Source organism: Pieris brassicae, chromosome 13 (genome assembly GCF_905147105.1).
Source record: "Pieris brassicae chromosome 13, ilPieBrab1.1, whole genome shotgun sequence".
Classification (NCBI taxonomy): domain Eukaryota; kingdom Metazoa; phylum Arthropoda; class Insecta; order Lepidoptera; family Pieridae; genus Pieris; species Pieris brassicae.
In genome coordinates this window covers 2121181-2140148 of record NC_059677.1, presented here as the reverse complement: position 1 = coordinate 2140148, position 18968 = coordinate 2121181, and the positions used below count along the sequence as shown (strand labels likewise).

General features: G+C 33.6%; 1 protein-coding gene across 3 annotated transcripts; it reads right to left on the bottom strand.

Annotated features, from left to right (window-relative positions):
- Nucleotides 1–936: 936 nt before the first annotated feature.
- LOC123717649 (serine/threonine-protein kinase Pak) lies at nucleotides 937–18012 on the bottom strand. Of its 3 annotated transcripts, none has more exons than XM_045673735.1 (14): nucleotides 17884–18012; nucleotides 17538–17664; nucleotides 17203–17363; nucleotides 16285–16296; nucleotides 15557–15728; nucleotides 14967–15082; nucleotides 14498–14599; nucleotides 13045–13172; nucleotides 12381–12509; nucleotides 10785–10962; nucleotides 10185–10386; nucleotides 9530–9645; nucleotides 6931–7149; nucleotides 937–4698 (listed from the first exon to the last, which is right to left on the bottom strand). In XM_045673735.1, the coding sequence occupies exons 2-14, from the start codon at nucleotides 17647–17649 to the stop codon at nucleotides 4615–4617; spliced, it is 1731 nt and encodes a 576-aa protein (XP_045529691.1). In that variant the 5' UTR covers nucleotides 17650–17664; nucleotides 17884–18012; the 3' UTR covers nucleotides 937–4614. The 3 variants fall into 3 exon arrangements, with proteins under 3 accessions (XP_045529691.1, XP_045529692.1, XP_045529693.1); XM_045673736.1 differs by having other exon boundaries at nucleotides 13054–13172; XM_045673737.1 differs by lacking the exon at nucleotides 16285–16296.
- Between the last annotated feature and the right edge of the window lie 956 nt (nucleotides 18013–18968).

Sequence of the window (18968 nt, the reverse complement as noted above, 5' to 3'; positions counted from 1 at the left end):
CAACGTAATCTTTGTAATGGAGTATCGATTTGTTCGTAGTTGACATTAGGCGCAGAATAACAAAACATATATTTCGCTTTCTGTCTTTAATTTAAGATGATACCGCTGAAGCTACAAAAGTGAACTGGGTTTACCTAGTCCTTTATTAACTCAGGTTTTACACATTTAAAGAAAACACTTTTTACCGGATTTCTCCCGACGTTTCGCGTGCTTTACAGCGTGCGGTGACCACTGTAATGGAATCATTTAAAATTATTTAAAATAATTATAAGTTTATACATAGCTTCAACCTGGTTTTACCTAATAAGGAAAATATATATTCGATCAAAATGACCAAATAATTAAAAAAATACGTTGGAAATATTGAGGTTCGTAAAGAGGCGCTTCGTAGGCACACAGGCTCTGCCGAGGGTCGTCGCGGCCTTGCCCATGCCGTAAGTAGTTTTATTGCCGCACGCAATTAAGTGTTCTACCTGCTAGGCGCATAACAAGTTCAATAGTATTACGGGGTCAAACTGCCAATTACGCTCACATGGAGCACTCTGTTATAAGTGCACTCTAGCAGATGAAGAGCAATCAAAAAGATAGTATTGTCTTTTGTTAAAATACCTTTTACACATTAAGAAAAACACTTTTTGAACGGATTAAAGCTATGTATTATTATTGACATAATTCTAAATTTCTCCCGACGTTTCGCGTGCTTTGAAGTCGAAAGGTGTTGAATGTCAAATGTATCACAGCTGTAGAGAAAGTTGTATTTATTTCTCCGGAGTTGGTATCGACTAAAAGATGACGGGTTTTTGCAGAAATGACTCACGGTGTCCTCTATTTTCGTCTTCAATAGAGAAGTGTTCAAAAAGTGTTTTTCCTAATCGAAAAGATTTGTTAAAGAAAGAAATTTTACTATTATCAATATAAAAATCAAAACACACTACATTAGGGTGAATCTGGTATTTATTATAGGTTCATAATTTATCCACAAGATGCTCATACATGGCACTAGTGTTTAATAAATAAAAAACTGCATGTTTCATACATAATATTACATTATACATTTTTTGAATTAGTTTACATATAATTACAGTTAATTCTTATCTTAAATTCATCTTCAAGATCACAATTACACTCGTAAAAGACTAATTTATAAAATTAATGGAGTACTTTCTTCAAGCTCTCATAGGTTGGCTCATCTGTACAATAATAGGCCAACTGCCTCAGCGATTCCGAGGGTGACACTTGGAACGCAAGCTGTTACAGATGAAAAATAAAGTCTAGGCCGTGGTGCAAAGAGCGAATAGGCAACGAAAATTCTAAATTTCTTTGGAAATATTCATAAAACATGGAAAACATGGCCGAAGGTCGCGTAGTCCGAGCTATTGCACAGATAAGAAGGCATTATTAGGCGTATTAATACGTGTACTGTGTAAACTGGCCAGAATTATGAATGCTTTATTTTTAATTGAAGACGCTAAAAATGTAACACAGTTATTATAACGTACCTGAATATAACAACTTTTTCGATTTATCAAATTCTTCGTTTATAGTTTATACCCTTGAATTATCCATAGAGTTGATATAAAATATCCCATTACATTACGAACATTGTGAACAACCTCTTTACAAAGAATTTTCAATTATTAAAACAAGTAAAAAATACCTCTAATTGAACAATTTTGTCACAGTATATATCTTAATATAGTATGTGTCATGTATAGGGCTGTATCAGGGTTACCCAACGTGAGCCTACGCCACAGGGGGGAAAACTGTTAAGTAAATTATAAAATTATTTGAAATTTTCAATCAGTTTTCATTCTTTTGAAAATTGACTAATCGTGTTACGTTATAAGTTATAGTGTCATAAAATCCTTTTAAGTTTCTTACAATAAAATTAATTAAAAATTATATACATAGCAAGAATTTTAAACAGGTTAAAAGTGGGGCATGACTGAAAAAAGAATGGAAAATTTATTGTGATGGCATTGTCATAGTATATCATAGACGGACTACGCGGCCTCGTGAATTAAATTTTAAAATTGCATGAACAGTCTTCAGTTTATCTACGTTTATACTAATCTCACCCTTATTTATAAGCGAAAAAAGCTTCTTTCGGCACAACCTAAATAAAAGCAGAGAGACAAATCTTAAGAAAAAAATACGCAATTCGATTATTACCTACTATTGTCGTAACGGATGATTTAATCTCAAATAGTTTCAAATATTACCAAAAAGACAGAGCTAGCTTTATAAGGACTCGTAATACGTGTAAAAATATTTTAGTTTTATTCGTAAGGAACAAAGAAAAGAAAAGAATCTCTAGGTATCGTATCGATTCTATGGTATCGTACTGAATGTAAAACTCGAAAATTTCTGTACACACTATGTTATTTAAAAAATATATAATAATACATAAGTGACTGCCCCCCCCCCATTTTTTGGGTTCAGAACATCAAACACTAACAGTAGTACTCGGAGTCGTTGATTAGTTAATTGTTATTTTAGTTCTCCTCACTATATTAATCAAGAGTAAACTTTTTAGACAGGTCGCTGATTAGGTAAATTAACAGCACATGATGTAATTAATTCAAAAAGAAGAGAAAAACCAAACGAAAATAGCACAACACTATAATCTTAATTTGCTAACAAAAAATCTAGCTCTCCTATCGGATTTATTATCATTCACTTATCATTAACTTTTTGTGCCACAAAAATTAACCAAATGATCCTTAATTTTGTTTATTTTATAATAGACTATATAAACTTAATACTATGTAAATGCTTTTATTCATGACTAACAATAATTAATGACAAAATCAATTTTATAAGCTTACACGAAAATATACTGATAGGAATTCAATAAATGTAAAAAATATCTACGAATAACAATACTGCGTAACAAAATTCAATCATCATAAACAAAAAGTCGGTTCACTTTTAATGGCGGCTTCTGTGTAAATCACAATTCCGCCAATGACTCGTTCTAAATAAACAAAAAGTCAAACAGATTAAAAATCTACCACTTAGTCTGTCAACTGTACGTCAAAAATTGGATTTTGACATATGATAGGTATGATTCTGCCTTAGTGTTACATCTGTCACCGCGAGTTCGCGCCATTCTTTGACAGATAGCTGGTGTAAAGTGACAGCTCCCGACAACAAAGGCTTAATCATAATCGAATTAAAAATTACAAAAACTGTATCACTCATTAATAAAACGGAATGTTAATAAATACTATCAAACGATAGACTATGCCTTTGTACCGCAATTAATACAAGGACACAGTGAACAAAACATAAGTTCGGAGAGTGTTTATTTTCATTTGATTTGCCGAAAAGGATCTCATACAAAATAACCCAAATTCAAACCAATATATCACATATTCTACTACGGGGTTCATCCTTGGCTGGCTCAGCAGCATAAAGGCATTAAAATATTTTTCATTAATGTGTAAAACTATTGTTCATACATGTTGCATCTGTTGTCATATTGTGACAACATATATAGGGTAATTAGGACGTTCTGTTAATAACTGAATTCACTGATTTTCGTTTGATTGTATTGTTATTCGTAAATCATATATAAATCTGAAATACATTCGCGTTAATAAAACCACGCGAAAAACCAGTATAAAAAAATGCATAAATAATATTATTTGAGGCTGCCTAACAATGTGTCAAAATATAACAAATATAAGACATTCAAAATCGAACAAAAATTAGCGAATATATAAATAGCAAAGCCAACAAAAGCATAATACTTTTTATATTAATAAAAATATTTGACAGTTCTATAGTTCGAGAACCTTAAACATAGCAAATTATAACTTAAGAAATATTGCGTACACGTGGCTGAAAGATTGTCTGTTACACATAAGCGCAATTATGTACTTTAGCGCTATAGATATAGGGTCGATTTAGCTTCCTCTATAACTCTAGCTCGCTGACGTGTTTCCTACCCTCCCCTATAATCACAGTGGAACAAACCGTATTTCGAAATTCTATTCTAATATTTATAAATCTAATATATAAAGTGACAGTCTTCGTTTGTAGATGAACCGTAACAATTCGAATCAGCTAACACTACACTATTCGAAAAACACGCCAGCAAGAGTCACGTCACTAATAAATAACGTCTACGTCTACTGTAGTACTCGGCGATGTTGGAAAGAAAGAGATAGATTCGTATAGCGTTTTCTCTTTCGCACGGCGGCTCGAATCCTTACGTGGATTATTGCCGGGTTAGTTTTAGTAACGAAGCTCGGTTCCCATATCGAATACCAATGGTAATTTCTACTAGATAATACTTATATCAATAACGATAGCTGTCAAAAAAAAAGAGTAACAAGGTTTTATATTATCTTAGAGGCATAGTTATAATTGCCAATATTTGCGATATAATATTTTTATATTACGGTTCATTTAACAAAGAAGACAAAACTTGGCCGTAAGGGTGTAAAAGAGACAACGTTAGCCAAACCTATCCCTCTCTGTCACATCGCCGAACACTCGTTACTACTGGACTGCATCGTTTGTAAAAATATAATTTGTATGACACGCAGCCAAAGTCCTAAGCTATTAAGGGATGCACCTGTTGGGGCATGGGGCCCCCGGCCGTCGCTAATGCCCCTTGGCCGCTTCCTTTGCCGCCATTATTAACGGCGTGAGTGAAGCCAGCGGTCGAGCCATTTTTAGGAACGGGTGCTGTGGAAAAAGTGTAATAGTTGCAGTTCCTTACAATTACTTTGTAAACCAAAAAGTTGCCGATTAAAGGAGAGTTACAGAAATTTGTTGGTTCTCCTATTTACGCACTTGATTTGGTAAAATTTCTTTAAGTTATTTGTACAATTTTCTTCTTACTAGGCCGGAAAGCACACTGAAGTATTTCCGAACCAATTCGACTTAGGGTCCTTCAAGAAAAGAGCGTACAAATTATTAAAAGGCCGGCAACGCACTTAAGAGTGTCCATGGGCGGCGGTATCACTTAACATCAGATGAGCCTCCTGCCTGTTTGCCCTCTATTTTATAATATAATATAAATATAAAAGCGTATTTAAGTATGTGGAAGATGGTGGACAGTTCTTCAGACCCAAAGGAAGGATCCACGACCAGTCTAACCACTCAAAGGCCCAACGACCCCAGTGGCTAACATCGAATAGTTGTATATATCCTAAGCCGGAAATACTTCGATAGCGCGTTTCAAAACGTCATAGCAGTTGCAGCCGTAAAGTTATTTTTTGAAATGAGGACAAACAGCTAACCAGAGGGAAATGACACGAGAACTTAAGATGGCCTCAATCACAATTGAGTAGCACACAGCTCACGAGGGGACGCTTTGTATTGAAGAAGTCGCAGTGGTCCCCGCGAAGTAATTCAATGTAAATACAATTATGAAGTATAATTATTCCACTGAATGCAATGAACAAACAGCTTTTAGTTAATTTTTTATTAAGTTTGGTAATTGTACCACCAGTGGCGTAAGCAGGGCTGGCAAAATGCAAGCTCAAAAAGATGTTATTTTATTGTATTCTAGCTGCCCCCGCGAACTTCGTTTCTCCTGAATGTGGTTTTAGTTAGCCTTAATACCGCGACACGAAAGAATAATTTCACTGTATTATCGTCACAATAATTTGAATTTGATTTACACTTCATTTTGTTTACTACAAAATAAATTTAATTTATACTTTAGAAGTGCCATCTATTGATTACTTACTCAATCCAGTCGAAAAGTATCGACATCTGTTAGAATCTTTTGGAGTTAACAGATAATTGTGACTGTCAATTAATTATAGACAAATAATTTGCAATAAAATAAAATTGTGACTATAATTAAAGATCTAAGCTATCCTATCTCTTAAGTTGGACCAGACTGCTCACGGTGTGCCAATTGAATTTAAAATCGATTAAGTAGTTTAGGACTCCATCGCGGACAAACATCGTGACAGGAGATTTATATATATTAAGATGCAGTTTTGCTCACGTTTGCTTCACCGAAAAGCTAGCGAATAGATGATGAATTCATTATGTTCTATGATATCTATGGATGAATGCAATACGCTAGACTAGTGTGGATGCTACAGACCATTTCCTCTTGTTTAAGAGAGGAGTTATTATTGTGGTATTAGTGGGACATATACAACGTGTAATTGAGTATGCTGAAAACCTCGAAGTTCATTAAAATTAAACTGAGTACAACCTGACGATTTAAACTAATAGGGCCCCATCAAAAGACATTGCCACGGGCCCCAGATGGTATAGTTGCACCACTGTGTATAACTCTTTAGTGTTACTTATAATTTTATTTTTACTAATTTAGTTATAGACTTCTTTCTACCCTAAGTATTGTTTTCGTTATTAGGGAGGCTGAAAGAGATTGGTTTTCAGCGAACAGACCGACCGTTGCATATATAATTTGTATGAAATAATTTTAAAAAACTAGGTAGGTTTTTTAAATCAGCCATTTTTCTGTCAACTCCTTTTTTTGCTTAACAAACAATTACTAATATTTTGTTGTAACTTTTATGTTTAATATCGTCGTATATTTTAGAAAAGACATCTTGTATATATATATCTTATTAAGCATTATTTATGATGTGGTAATGTCAATGTAAGAGCGTAAGAATCTAAGAGCAGTGTTGGCCTAGTGGCTTCAGCGTGCGACTCTCATCCCAGAGGTCGTAGGTTCGATCACCGCTGTGCACCAATGGACTGTCTTTCTATGTGCGCATTTAACATTCGCTCGAACGGTGAAGGAAAACATCCTGAGGAAACCGGCTTGCCTTAGACCAGACACAGAAGGCTGATCACCTACTTGCCTATTAGATTGACAAATGATCATAAAATAGATACATAAATCTGAGGCCCAGACCTAAAAAGGTTGTAGCGCTATTTATTTATTTATTTTTGATTACGCAACGAATTGTATAATAGAAATACCTTAAGTAAATCGAGAGCCGTTGCGCGTCTCTCTACGTCAACTTCTAGGCACTGGTCGAGGAAGTCTTGAAAGACCGCACTCAGTTTGTCTTTGTCTTTGATATCCGGTTTCCCATTCGTGGCTATCAGATACAGCGCACGTAAGGGGTTCTCGTTGAGGTATGGGGGCTCGCCTTCGATCATTTCAATCGCCATTATACCTAGTGACCACACGTCCACCTGGAAATTTAAAAATATATAAATTCGTGCAGATATTTTATAAAATTAACACCATACCTACCCAACCATTTTTAGGAGAAATTCTTAAATTAAAATTCTAAGAGGAATTTTTAAACACAGCAAAATATTGCCCATAACAGAATAAGTAAGTAAATGCCTTCTAGTCGAGCACTTTTTTCGAGATGACATAAAAACGAGTGAAGCATGCTGCATGACGTACAGACTCGAGCGGTAACGCAGATTCGACGCTGTAAATCGAGAGCAAACAACGTATATGGACAAAGAACGTTGAGGCGGCTAAGAAATTGACAACCCAGTCAGATATTATACGTAGATAGCCTAACGTTTACAAACAATTAAGGAAATTGAGAAACTATTTTTATATGCATTTGTCTCCTAAACAAGACTGCTATGGTTACATTTATACAAATCACAGCGGTTTTCTAATGTAACATATTATGATTATATTATTTTGTATAATAAAGAGATTTTTTTTTAAAAAACTAGCAAATAAAACCGAGAACCTTAATTTGGCTTAATTATTTAGAATATATCTATCATACACGAACCTATTGTGTACATCTAAAGTCAACACCAATTACAGAAGGAACAGCTTTTTCAGCAGCAGCTGATGAGCAAATGATGAGTGTATACGTATGGCTTTCTACTTTCTACCTTTACCATAAAGCGGTAAAAAATCTTATATAATGTATTATTTATATTTTGGCGTAAAATGATTATCGTTCTTTATGTTTTTAATACGTGAAAATTTGTCCAAGCTTTGTTTTAGATTAGGATTAAGCAAGAGAAAGAATTTGAAAGTTGTCATAGTGAACAGTGTGACATACTCCTAAAGTATATATAGTATCGGCTAATATTGTTGCCTCAATGCTTCAGTATTTACTATACTCGCTACTGGATGGTATATCTAGAGGATTTATACATTATTTTGTTTACATAGATAACATTTCTTAACAAACAGAATTCCCCACTTTGTTTATGTAAATTTTTTATTACTTTATGTTTCAATATCTTACTTCTACGAGTGAAATATCGTGAAATAAATATTCTATAATTTAATTATTTTCTTCTACAAGTTAGCCTGGATTAAAATTTTATTTGTATCTAATTATAAAGTACTCTTAAAATGTTGTATGCGTACAAACATGTTTATACATAGTAGATAAATGAGTGATGTAAATCATGTTTATCAATAGAATAAAAACCACCAATAAGAATTACAAAAACTAAATGTATATATTAACAATATATTGTCGAACCTAGTATAATATAATACATATAGTGTGTATATGAAATAGGTATGTATTACGTGCGTGTTGCGTGTTTGTTTGATTTTATTTATTTAAAAAATTATTTTGTATATAATTTTTATAGGAATATCAATTTGACATTTTTAATAAATGTTTAACATAAAAGAGAAAATAAAACATTATATTAGAAACAAATCAGGTTTAGATTGTTTTAATATATAAGGTCTCTACCCATTACACCGTATTATACCATGACCGTGCTATGAACGTGTCAGGCAAAAAAATATTCTTTGTATGAAAAGTATGCTCACTAGACCGCTCCGTCACCAACCAACACCGTCGCGTGTCATGCTCGGAGCGGCAACTATTCTCAATGAGAATATTTTGCCGCTCCTGGTACGCTCCATGCATGACACGCGACGTTGCCAAACCACTGTGCGCAGGCGGCACTGTGCCTAAATAATGTCCAATATTCCCCTTTGGTTTTTCGTTCTTTTATGGAATCGTGAATCCAGTAGTTCTTCTTCTTCATCATCCAATATTATGGCAAACATTGCCAATTGTCTAGCGGTTCTTCTAATAGCCATAGTGACATGACAGCACACGTCCGCTAGTCTGATATGCACATGAGAATGACGGATCCGTCATTCGGTACGCGTACGATATACGTAGTTACGTATGGACATCGTACGCGTTACATACGCGTACAAAACGCCGTCGCTCCGTTTAGTGGGCAAGGTAGACCGTGTCGTATTATTTTCCGTGCCTCACACGTTCATAGGACGGTCATGGTATAATACGGTGTAATGGGTAGAGACCTATATACAGAATGAATTATGTTCCAGACTCAAAACCGATTATCAAATTTGGCATATTGGCAAGAGTCAAAAACTAGATATATTTTTATTTTGTATTATATAAACTTTAAATCAGATTTTCTTCGCAATTAATTACTTTTGAATTACCGCAAGCGAACACATAACACCCCGAAAATGAAAGATATGAATTCATTTAGTTAATTGTGCATAATAAAAATTTGGAATTGACTACAAAATAATTCTTATATTCAAGAGAATTACTTAAAATTTATTCTAGAGATTTGTATGTACCTTTGGACCATACTGTTTTCTCGTGACGACTTCGGGAGCCATCCAATACGGCGTTCCAACCATAGTTGTCCTTTTGTTTTGTTCCGGAGATATTTGCGCGCAGAAACCAAAGTCCGCTAAAAAACGTAATTTTTGTTAAAAAATTCCCTTTTTTTTCAGAATACTTTCAATTTTCAGATTTTAATGCTTTGAAAAAAAAATTAAACAAAGCTCTATTTCTATCAATATGAGAGTTCAAGCGTTCAATTTATACAAATGTCTATAAATAAATAAATTATAAAATAAATATATTAGAATCAGAGAGAAAAAACCTATAAATTAATTTATATACAAATATACTTTTACTAATCTACTGTTTTTGGTTAATTGTAAATATAAATTTAGTTTTTTTTTACCTTGAATAAATATTTATTTTATCAGATAGAAGCATATAAATAATAAAGTAGTTAAATCAGATAGTTAATTGAATCTCTATTTTAAAAATCAATCACATATAATTGAATCGATTTATTTAAATCAAAACGACTTGACTGAATATCGATTTTTAATTAACTGTCTAGAGATTCAATTAACTCTCTGATTTAACTACTTTACTGCGACATATATATATCTAATAATCTATAAAAAACATGTATGAAAAAGAAACTATACATACTGAGTTTAACTTGTCCATCCAGTCCCAAGAGTATATTATCAGACTTGATATCCCGATGGATAACATGGTTTGTATGCAAAAAGTGCAATGCCTGAAGTACCTCGCGACACACCGCCGCTATTTGCCCCTCGTCCATACACGTTTCAGTTACTACGTCGGTTAAAGAACCACCAGCTAGATACTCCATAACCACCCATAGTTCCTATTTAATAAAAAAAAAGACTAACTACCCGCACAAAATAAAATTGTAGGTGGGTAGTTTCAAAAGACTACATAAATATTATAGAAATTACGTGTTTATAACAATATTTTAACCATCATATAGTTCCTTTAAAAAATAAACTCATGCTTCGGTCACAAAACGTTAAAATTGTTTAATCATTTGTAATATATAACAGGAGGGTATGTCGAAAAAATCCAAGTAACTAAGAAAGAGTTGGAGATAAAAAAAAATCTCGACCTGAGGCTGATCACCTACATCGTTCTCATGTCATCACAGGTGTATACACTTTCATAAGTATTTGTTCATCCTTTTTACATGTGTGATGTTTGAGAGCATTAATAAATAGTGATCAATAGTTTGTTGTGTACATAACGAACCTCATTCACAAGATAACTGTCCAGATAGTTGACGACATTGTTATGCTTGTTCTCTCGCATGACAAGAATTTCGTTGATAATCAATTCCTTTTTGGGTTGCTGGCTGAGGTTCATCTGTTTAATGGCCACCTCCATGCCCGTGGACGTCTCGATCGCCGTGTAGACTGTCCCAGAAGCACTGTAATATAAAAGTTAATGCAACTCTTTGCGATTTTAACGGATTGAACAGTGTTTATCCGCTGATCGGTTTTAGAGAAATCATCTCGAAACTAATTCGCTGTTTTTCTCATGATTTTTTTCTGCTTTATTGTATATGGAACACAATATATATATATATATATATATATATAACTTATTAAATACATTTAACTAAGTAATACCTAATTTAGATGTGTTGTGTGATGGTGTGAAAGTGGGTGTGTATATGGTATGTGCTCATGATGCAATTTACCACTATGGCTATTATTAATAATCCTTTTATATTGTACGATATCTTAAATACCGTGTAACTAATCTGTTACGGCTTTACACATTGTTTATATTTTGGATATAATTATGTCAATTAGGAATACAATATCATTCTAAATAAATAAACCAAAGGTGATTAATTTCCATGTGTTAGGCAAATGTAGGCTAATCAATAATATCGATGTCGCAGCTTAATTATACGTTCAATTAACAGCCTAGCCGTTTAACTAGCGGCCTGAAAGATGTTGAGCCAGTTGATCAAACTTGACTTGCAAAGATGACTTGGATCGATGACGTTTCATTACTTGCCTGTTCATTTAAATAGAGTACCACTTTTCTGCCACTCTTAAACTCTTCAAACTGTCAATATGGCGTCGGTAAACCACAACTTTGATGGTATTTTCTAAATTTTAATGAAAAACAACAAGAACAATGGAAGTGTAGTGACAATAATAATGTGAATTTAGCTTTGACTGACTCAAGCAATTTAATTATTTTAAATCATTTATTCATATAGGTAACACAATGTACACTTATCAAAAAATAAATATACATTAAAAGCATCTAACTTTACATTTACTGCCAGTTCTCAAATCAAGGGCGTAGAACGGAAGAGAAGAACTGGTAATAAACTCTTAAAGAAATATTTTTTAAGTCAGATGTTTTCTTTTCTGCCACATGATCACTGTATCGTACGATTGGCCTTATCATACAAACGTTAAAAGGCTAGGCTGTTAATCGAACGGCTCATTAAGTAAGTAGTGGACTGCAACACATGTATGTGCATATGCAAATATATGTCAGAGAATGAATATTTTAAAATTCCCGCCACTCTGAAGTTAGTCGTAGAATGTGGTGTGGTATGTAAAGAAAGACTGTCAACGTTGACAATTGACAATGCCTAGTCTGTGTGATTTACCAAATGTCAGTGGCGCGACTGTTTCGTGGCAGTAAGTGAATTCTTTAGTCACTTGAGTTTCGAACGTCGCCTGCGCCGGACGTGCGCACTGACTGTGTTATAATGTCGGACGACGGTAGTAACACCAATTTTGCAATTATTAATCGCGTTGAATCTGCGACATATATATAATAAATAAGTCATATATAATATATATTTCGTGCACTCACCCCTGCCCAATCTTCTCCATTTTGGTATATTTTCTATTAGGATCTCCAACACTAACAATTGTTCTTAATTTCTCTAATATCTCTTCATCCGTCATCTTCTTTTTCCTTTGCTGTTGGCCTGTTGATCTCCTGAAATAAATTCAATAACTATTATATTTTTCGTCTAATCTGTGGGGCTGTTCATGTATTACGTTTGCTGCAGTTTATCCCCCCCCCCCCTAATCAGCAAAAGTAAGAAGAGTCCTCAAAAAAAAGTAAAAAAAACGTATTGTTATACGTTATCAAGTATAGGCAATGTGTTGGTAATATGTGTAAAAAAGTAAACTTACAGATGACGTAATCACCAAATAAGATAATAAAAAAAGTCAAAACAAAAAGCGAATAAAATGTGGTTTCGATTTTATTTCAATAGGCGTGATACATTACATATTTTAAGTCTGAAAAAAAAGATGACGTGAAAAAAGGACGCATTTATGCCGTAAAGCGAGATAGCAATAAGGCTGAGAAATAAAGCTATTTGTATTATTATAAACTTATACTTATTCACATAATTTTAAGTCTAAGAAAAAATTAAGTGAATATTTGTTTGAAATTGCTTTTAAAATAACTCGACAACAAAATAGAGATAGTTATTGCTTGTGATATAATTAACAGCATATTGTACCTGACATACCCTGTGTCAGTGGCTGGGGCACCATTGGGCGGGGCAGGTGGCGCATGGGCGGGCGGCGTGTGCGCCGGATTCTTATTACGATCCAGACTCGGGGCGGGGACCACCTCTGCTCTCGGTATCTGGTGATTTATATTAATTAATTACAATCTAAATAGTAGTATTGTCTTTTGTTAACATAGCTTTTACACATTAAGAAAACACGTTTTAAACGGATTGAAGCTATGTATTATTATTAAAAACTTATAATTATTTGCATAAATTTAAATTTAATTTTTTACGACGTATTGCGTGCTTTATTGATCGTCATCCTTTAGTCGATACCAACTTCGGAGAAATAAATACAGAAAACACAACTTTCTCTACAGATGTGATACTTTTGACATTCAACACATTTTGTCTTCAGTCACCGTGACCACGCACGCTGTAAAGCACGCGAAATGTCGGAAAAAAATTGAAATTATGTAAAATAAATACATTATAAGTTTATAATAATACATAGCTTCGATCCGTTTAAAAAGTGTTTTCTTAATCTAAATAGTGTTAAGGATTTGGCGAATCTTAGTTATGGACTATGTTGCATAGTTAGAATCGAGAAGAATTGTATGCTAGAATAGAGTATATTATATTTTAAAAGGTACATAATACCAAGGTGTTATAAATAAAACAGCTGCTATAGTCAACGCATTATAAATTGAGGCTTCGGGTCATAAATCATATTTATCTGTCTGTCTCGCTCGCACTTGCAGGTGTGGAGAGGTGTGTGCGTAAGAATTGTACTTATACGGGATACGTACGATCGATATGCATAATTATGTTAAGTATTAATAGGAATTATAATGTCTTCAAAACCACGTTAGAAAATAAATTCTCCATTGCGCGTATTACGTACGTAAGTAATGTAAGTAATAACAACAAATCGTGTGTTTGTAGAAAAGCAATCTCACTCGTAACGACCAATCAGGAGTCACGAGTGCGTGCGCAGGTGCTAAGTATAGATAAAGGCTTGCATTGCGTACACATTTCTACTGTCAGTAACATTTATTAGCCGACGACTCAGTGTATGCGTCGACTTTACACATGCAGGATTGAAAAACTTCTCAGTATTGTGTCTATTAGATTTGTTTGACGTGTGATTGTACTAGAAAATAGGATGTAGTCGGGAAATTTAATACTAATAAAAAACTGTACCATCTTTTCATACAAAAAACATGTTCCACGTTTTATTATACAATTCAATATATTGGCAAATTCCTGTCAATTGCACAAATTAGTAAGCAATTACTACTATACGTCAAACAAGTTCTGATTGACACACGAGTTATACTGGTCTCGACTCAGAACCATAGACTTCGGATTTCTATATATTTTTTTTATATTTATACTGCGCCTGACACAACTTTACACGGCTATTATAAAAATCCAGACGTAAAACATGAATACTCACAGAATGCGTAGTTAGTGCCGGATGAGGAACGTGTGGGGGCGTCGTAGGCGCAGGCGTTGGCCGAGGGGGAGGAGCCTCTTCTTCTTCTATGGGCTTCGTGTACTATAAAATAGAATATACACAACGGTCAACCTATATACAACCTTATAGTTCTGTATCTGTTTCATCATCATTTATTAATCATAATAAAGAAGTAGGTAATCAACCTGCTACTTATCTACACCGGTCTGATGTTTCTATGTGCGCATACGCACACAGATCACCTGCCTTTAAAACAAAAAAAGGATTACAAATCAGACACCAATGCCAAGGGTGGTGTGGCGCCAAAAAAAATTCCAGCCTGATAATAAAATAATTTAAACTGGGTACTAAATTTCTTCAATTTGAATCATCACTGAAAAATTACATATTAAATTCCTAATCTAATTATATATAAACACAACTAAATAATAAGAAAATAACTGCTTACAATACTCTTAGTACGATCAGGCCTTGAAGGTGGCGGCGGCGGTGGCTCCGGATGTTCAGTATCTGTTGGTGTCGATGATGAGGGACTGCTTGATGAGACGCGGGACACAGATGACCCTGGAACATTAAACTTGTCAGTTAGAAAAGGCATCAGACACTTAGTTGGAAGTTTAAGGCCTTAGATTTGAGCACATTCATTGTTTTAGTGATGTTCATAAGTCCCTTCTATATTTAAGAAGACAAGTTATTTCAGGCTTTCTCAAGTCAAATACACACACTTTTTAAAGACACCTGCAATAAGTGTTACACTAAATTGAAAGTTAATCACAATAATGAACCTTTTTTGTTTTTTCCGAGACAAATCCTCAGAATCTTACCTCAGTTCTCCAGGTTGTCTAAAGATTATTTCAAGCAACTGGCGTCATGCCCCATAAACTCAAATTTATATGATATTAACTAAGCAAAAAACAAAAGAATGCAAGTTGTATGCTTGACAAAAATAACAAATGATTTCACGGAACTGACAAATTCTAGGAATGTTGAATATACAAATCCAATAATTATTTGTATAAAATGTATTATTAAAAATACCTGAATGTGTTGTGTGCATCTGTGCCGATGTCATGTATTTGGACACCGGTGGTTGGGTGGCCGACGCATCATACCACTTCAGAACATCAAGTACTGCTTGAGGGTTACTCTTTTGTTCTTGTTTGCTGATATTTGATGCCATTAACAACCTCGCCCACGCTTCTGGCATGCCCTAAAATTTTTCCACCTTAGGTATATCTTAAACAATTACATGATAATAATCAAAGTCTACAATAATCATGCTCAATTCATGACCAAGAGAGACATCAAAGTGATATTACATAAAAAATATAACACAATGACAATGCTAGCATGCATTTTTTATCTATATAGTTGCAACTTTTTAACATTTTAACTATCTGTCATTCTCAGAGTCGTCCATTAAATAACTTCTATTGGTACATTAATGGACTACAGTTGTGCAACATCTTTAGTTTCCAATTGGATAGACAATGAGCTACTGAAATGGTAACTTAATCATGTACATATATACATATTCTTCTCCTGCACTGTTTTAATAAATTGTCTCTTTATAACAATCTAAACCAAATTTTAGTACTTTAGTTTAAAGAGTTAGACCAAAATTTATGAATGGGGGATTAATGAGCAACTCTGTGATGCATGTACACACAGTAAAGAGAAAGTGCTGCAGCATAGTAAAAGAAACTAGAGAACAGCAAATAAGTTTTATTAAATTGTATAAAATGGTATATGCTACAATTACTTACTGTCATAGGCAGCTTGAAACAAAGGCGGCAATACAAGGAACTCAATTACATGTTTATATTATTCAATGTCTCATTCAATGAACTCTATAAAAGTCTTTGGGTATGGCTACTATTGAATATTAAATCATTGTATCTATTTAAATTATGTTCACATTTAATTTACTTTTAATTTTGGGTGCTTGCTATTTGCTAAACATGCATTAATTTAATGCATTGTAAATAAAATACTATAGATGCAATTTGGTAATTTTGTTTATATATACTTCATAAGTAACTAAAGGCATTCATTCATTGATCTGATTTAAAATCCAAAATACTGTTTATAGCAGCTATAAGTTGTAAATATATGTATAGAAAAAAACAGTTGTTGAATGAATATTCAGTAGAAAAATCTACTAATTAAAGCATTTATTATTGGTATTAGGATATAAACCAGTAGGTTAGTGGTTGTATGTGTTACAAAACTAAGATTATAGGGAAATTAGGAGCCTAGTCATCAATTGCCACAAATATAAAATAATCCAAAGCTAGAACGCAATTGAAGCTTAAAAGCCCATGGGTACATTTTTAAATAAAAGCCTTAATATAAGTGATAATTTCAAGCAGTAAATCCGTTTCGCAGTGCTTAACAGTGCAAATTACAGGATAAATCTTGATGTTAAGCTTAATATTATTGTTATGCAAAGTGCAACCTAACAAACTTTTGTAAATAAATATTTCTATTATTATTTTACTATATTTATTGTAAAACATGTTAGTAAATCAATTAATTTAATAAGACCTAGATAACATAGACTATATTTTATCCTGTGCATAAGCATTGGCTACCTAGTAGACAATAGTGATGAGACTTTTAAGGACTATAATAATATATATATATATAGTGCAGTACTAAACATATTAAAGGTGAAAACTTACAGTGAATTCTCCTGTAACTGCATCAAAACCAACATGAACTGTATGTTCAAAATTTGTTGGATAACTAATATTTGGCTTATTATCATTGTGGGCAGTACTTTTTGATCCTTTTATTTTAGCTTTGAGTGTTTTCTTCTTTCTATCACTACCATCATCTGGTTCTGAAAAACATTTAGGAATTAATTTGATTGACTAGAGGTCACATGTTAGCACTAAAATTGTATCAATACCAAATGACAGTACAGTGAATGCCCTGAATTCTATAAATGTATTAGTGTGTCACATAACTATTCATATTTTATTATAAATTACATTGTTAAAGACATATACTGTACCTTTCGGCAGTGGTCTCATATCAACCGAAGATACAGAATCCACTCGGTCAGTTGCTCGATTGCTGGTAAGGCGCACTGGAGGCGCAGGTGGTTTATCCTCGTCACTCGACATTATGAAATACTATCCCTGAATAACAATCAATTTGTCACCAAAGTGTTGTTCAGTTCGATAAAACTAAGTTGATGATGATTGTGTTGAAAGTAACACATTCTTCACTTAAATTTAATGTGAGCTTGTAATGACACAATTGTATATAACAATATTATTACTCATGGACGCGCCCCGAGCATTGCAACCATGGTTCTTGGTATAATTCTGGTTTAAAAATGGCCTAGATGTACGTACCTGATAGCGAAATAATATGAAGTGATAAGGCGATAGTAAATATTCACATTTCAATATATAACTATTTGGAAATAAACGTGTACAAGTTAATAAATATAAATAATTATTTTAATGATCAGTGGTCAGAAAAAAAACTAAAAAGACATTTGCATGATGCATCGAGCAGGTGACTATTGACTATTTTTTACTACAGATTGTAATTTCTTCGTTTACGACCACAGGTAGCTTTGAAAGTATTCGCGTCAATTGTGTTTTTTTTTTAAATTAATCAAGAGACTAAAGACATATTATTTTAAAAATATGATAAAGTGTATAACTTAGAATTGAATAAAACATTTTAGAAATGTACTTTATAGGAAATGCTATATTCTTTACCTGTCTATAAAAATATGTATAAGAGCATTTTAATATTTCGACAAGGCTGAACACCATTCCAACTCGTTCAGGGGATTAACCACCCCGGGATGGTCCAAGCCTAGGTCCGCGTCGCGCAGGAGACGCCCTTGCGCTAGTCACGGATAATACACATTCCGGGTGAGCTACGCTCGCCAATATAGCAGCGAGTTGAGCTGTTTAGGCTAACAGCGAGATTCTATTCCAAAATGCATCTAAATAATAACATTAATAAGAGTGAAGAATGTCTGAAGTACGTCTCGCCAAGTTAAAACCATTTTTTAGGTACTCAAAAATGGTTTAAACTTGGCGAGACGGGACTATTAATAATAAGGCGAGGCGAGACTATTAATAATAATCATATGAAGCAAGAATATGTAAATATAAAAAAAGCTATTTTGTGGACCTCATGAAATCAATCCGATTTCCAAATAAGAGTATTATAAACATTTTAAGGTAGCTAACACATAATTTTACTAAACTTTTTAGTTAGTTTGCTCAAATCAAAATATTAAAGCTACGGTAAAATCGTAAACTTTTAACGTCTTATATAATTGATTAAACCTTCACGAGTGTGGGACATTGGGAAATAGAGATACCGAAATTCAGTGGCGCTAGAACCCTTTATTGGTTTTTGCCTTCTCCTTCGGCGGTCTGGATCCTTGTCAGGTCTATTCCAGCTCGTTAACTAT

What these genes read in the sequence shown, in the direction of transcription:
- LOC123717649 (XM_045673735.1), bottom strand. Translation starts at nt 17,649, where the DNA reads ATGTCGAGTGACGAGGATAAACCACCTGCGCCTCCAGTGCGCCTTACC. An exon ending in CTGATCGTACTAAGAGTATT is followed by an intron (nt 14,600 to 14,966) that starts GTAAGCAGTTAT and finishes TCTATTTTATAG; the next exon opens with TACACGAAGCCCATAGAAGA. An exon ending in ATGGAGAAGATTGGGCAGGG is followed by an intron (nt 10,963 to 12,380) that starts GTGAGTGCACGA and finishes TTTATATTACAG; the next exon opens with TGCTTCTGGGACAGTCTACA.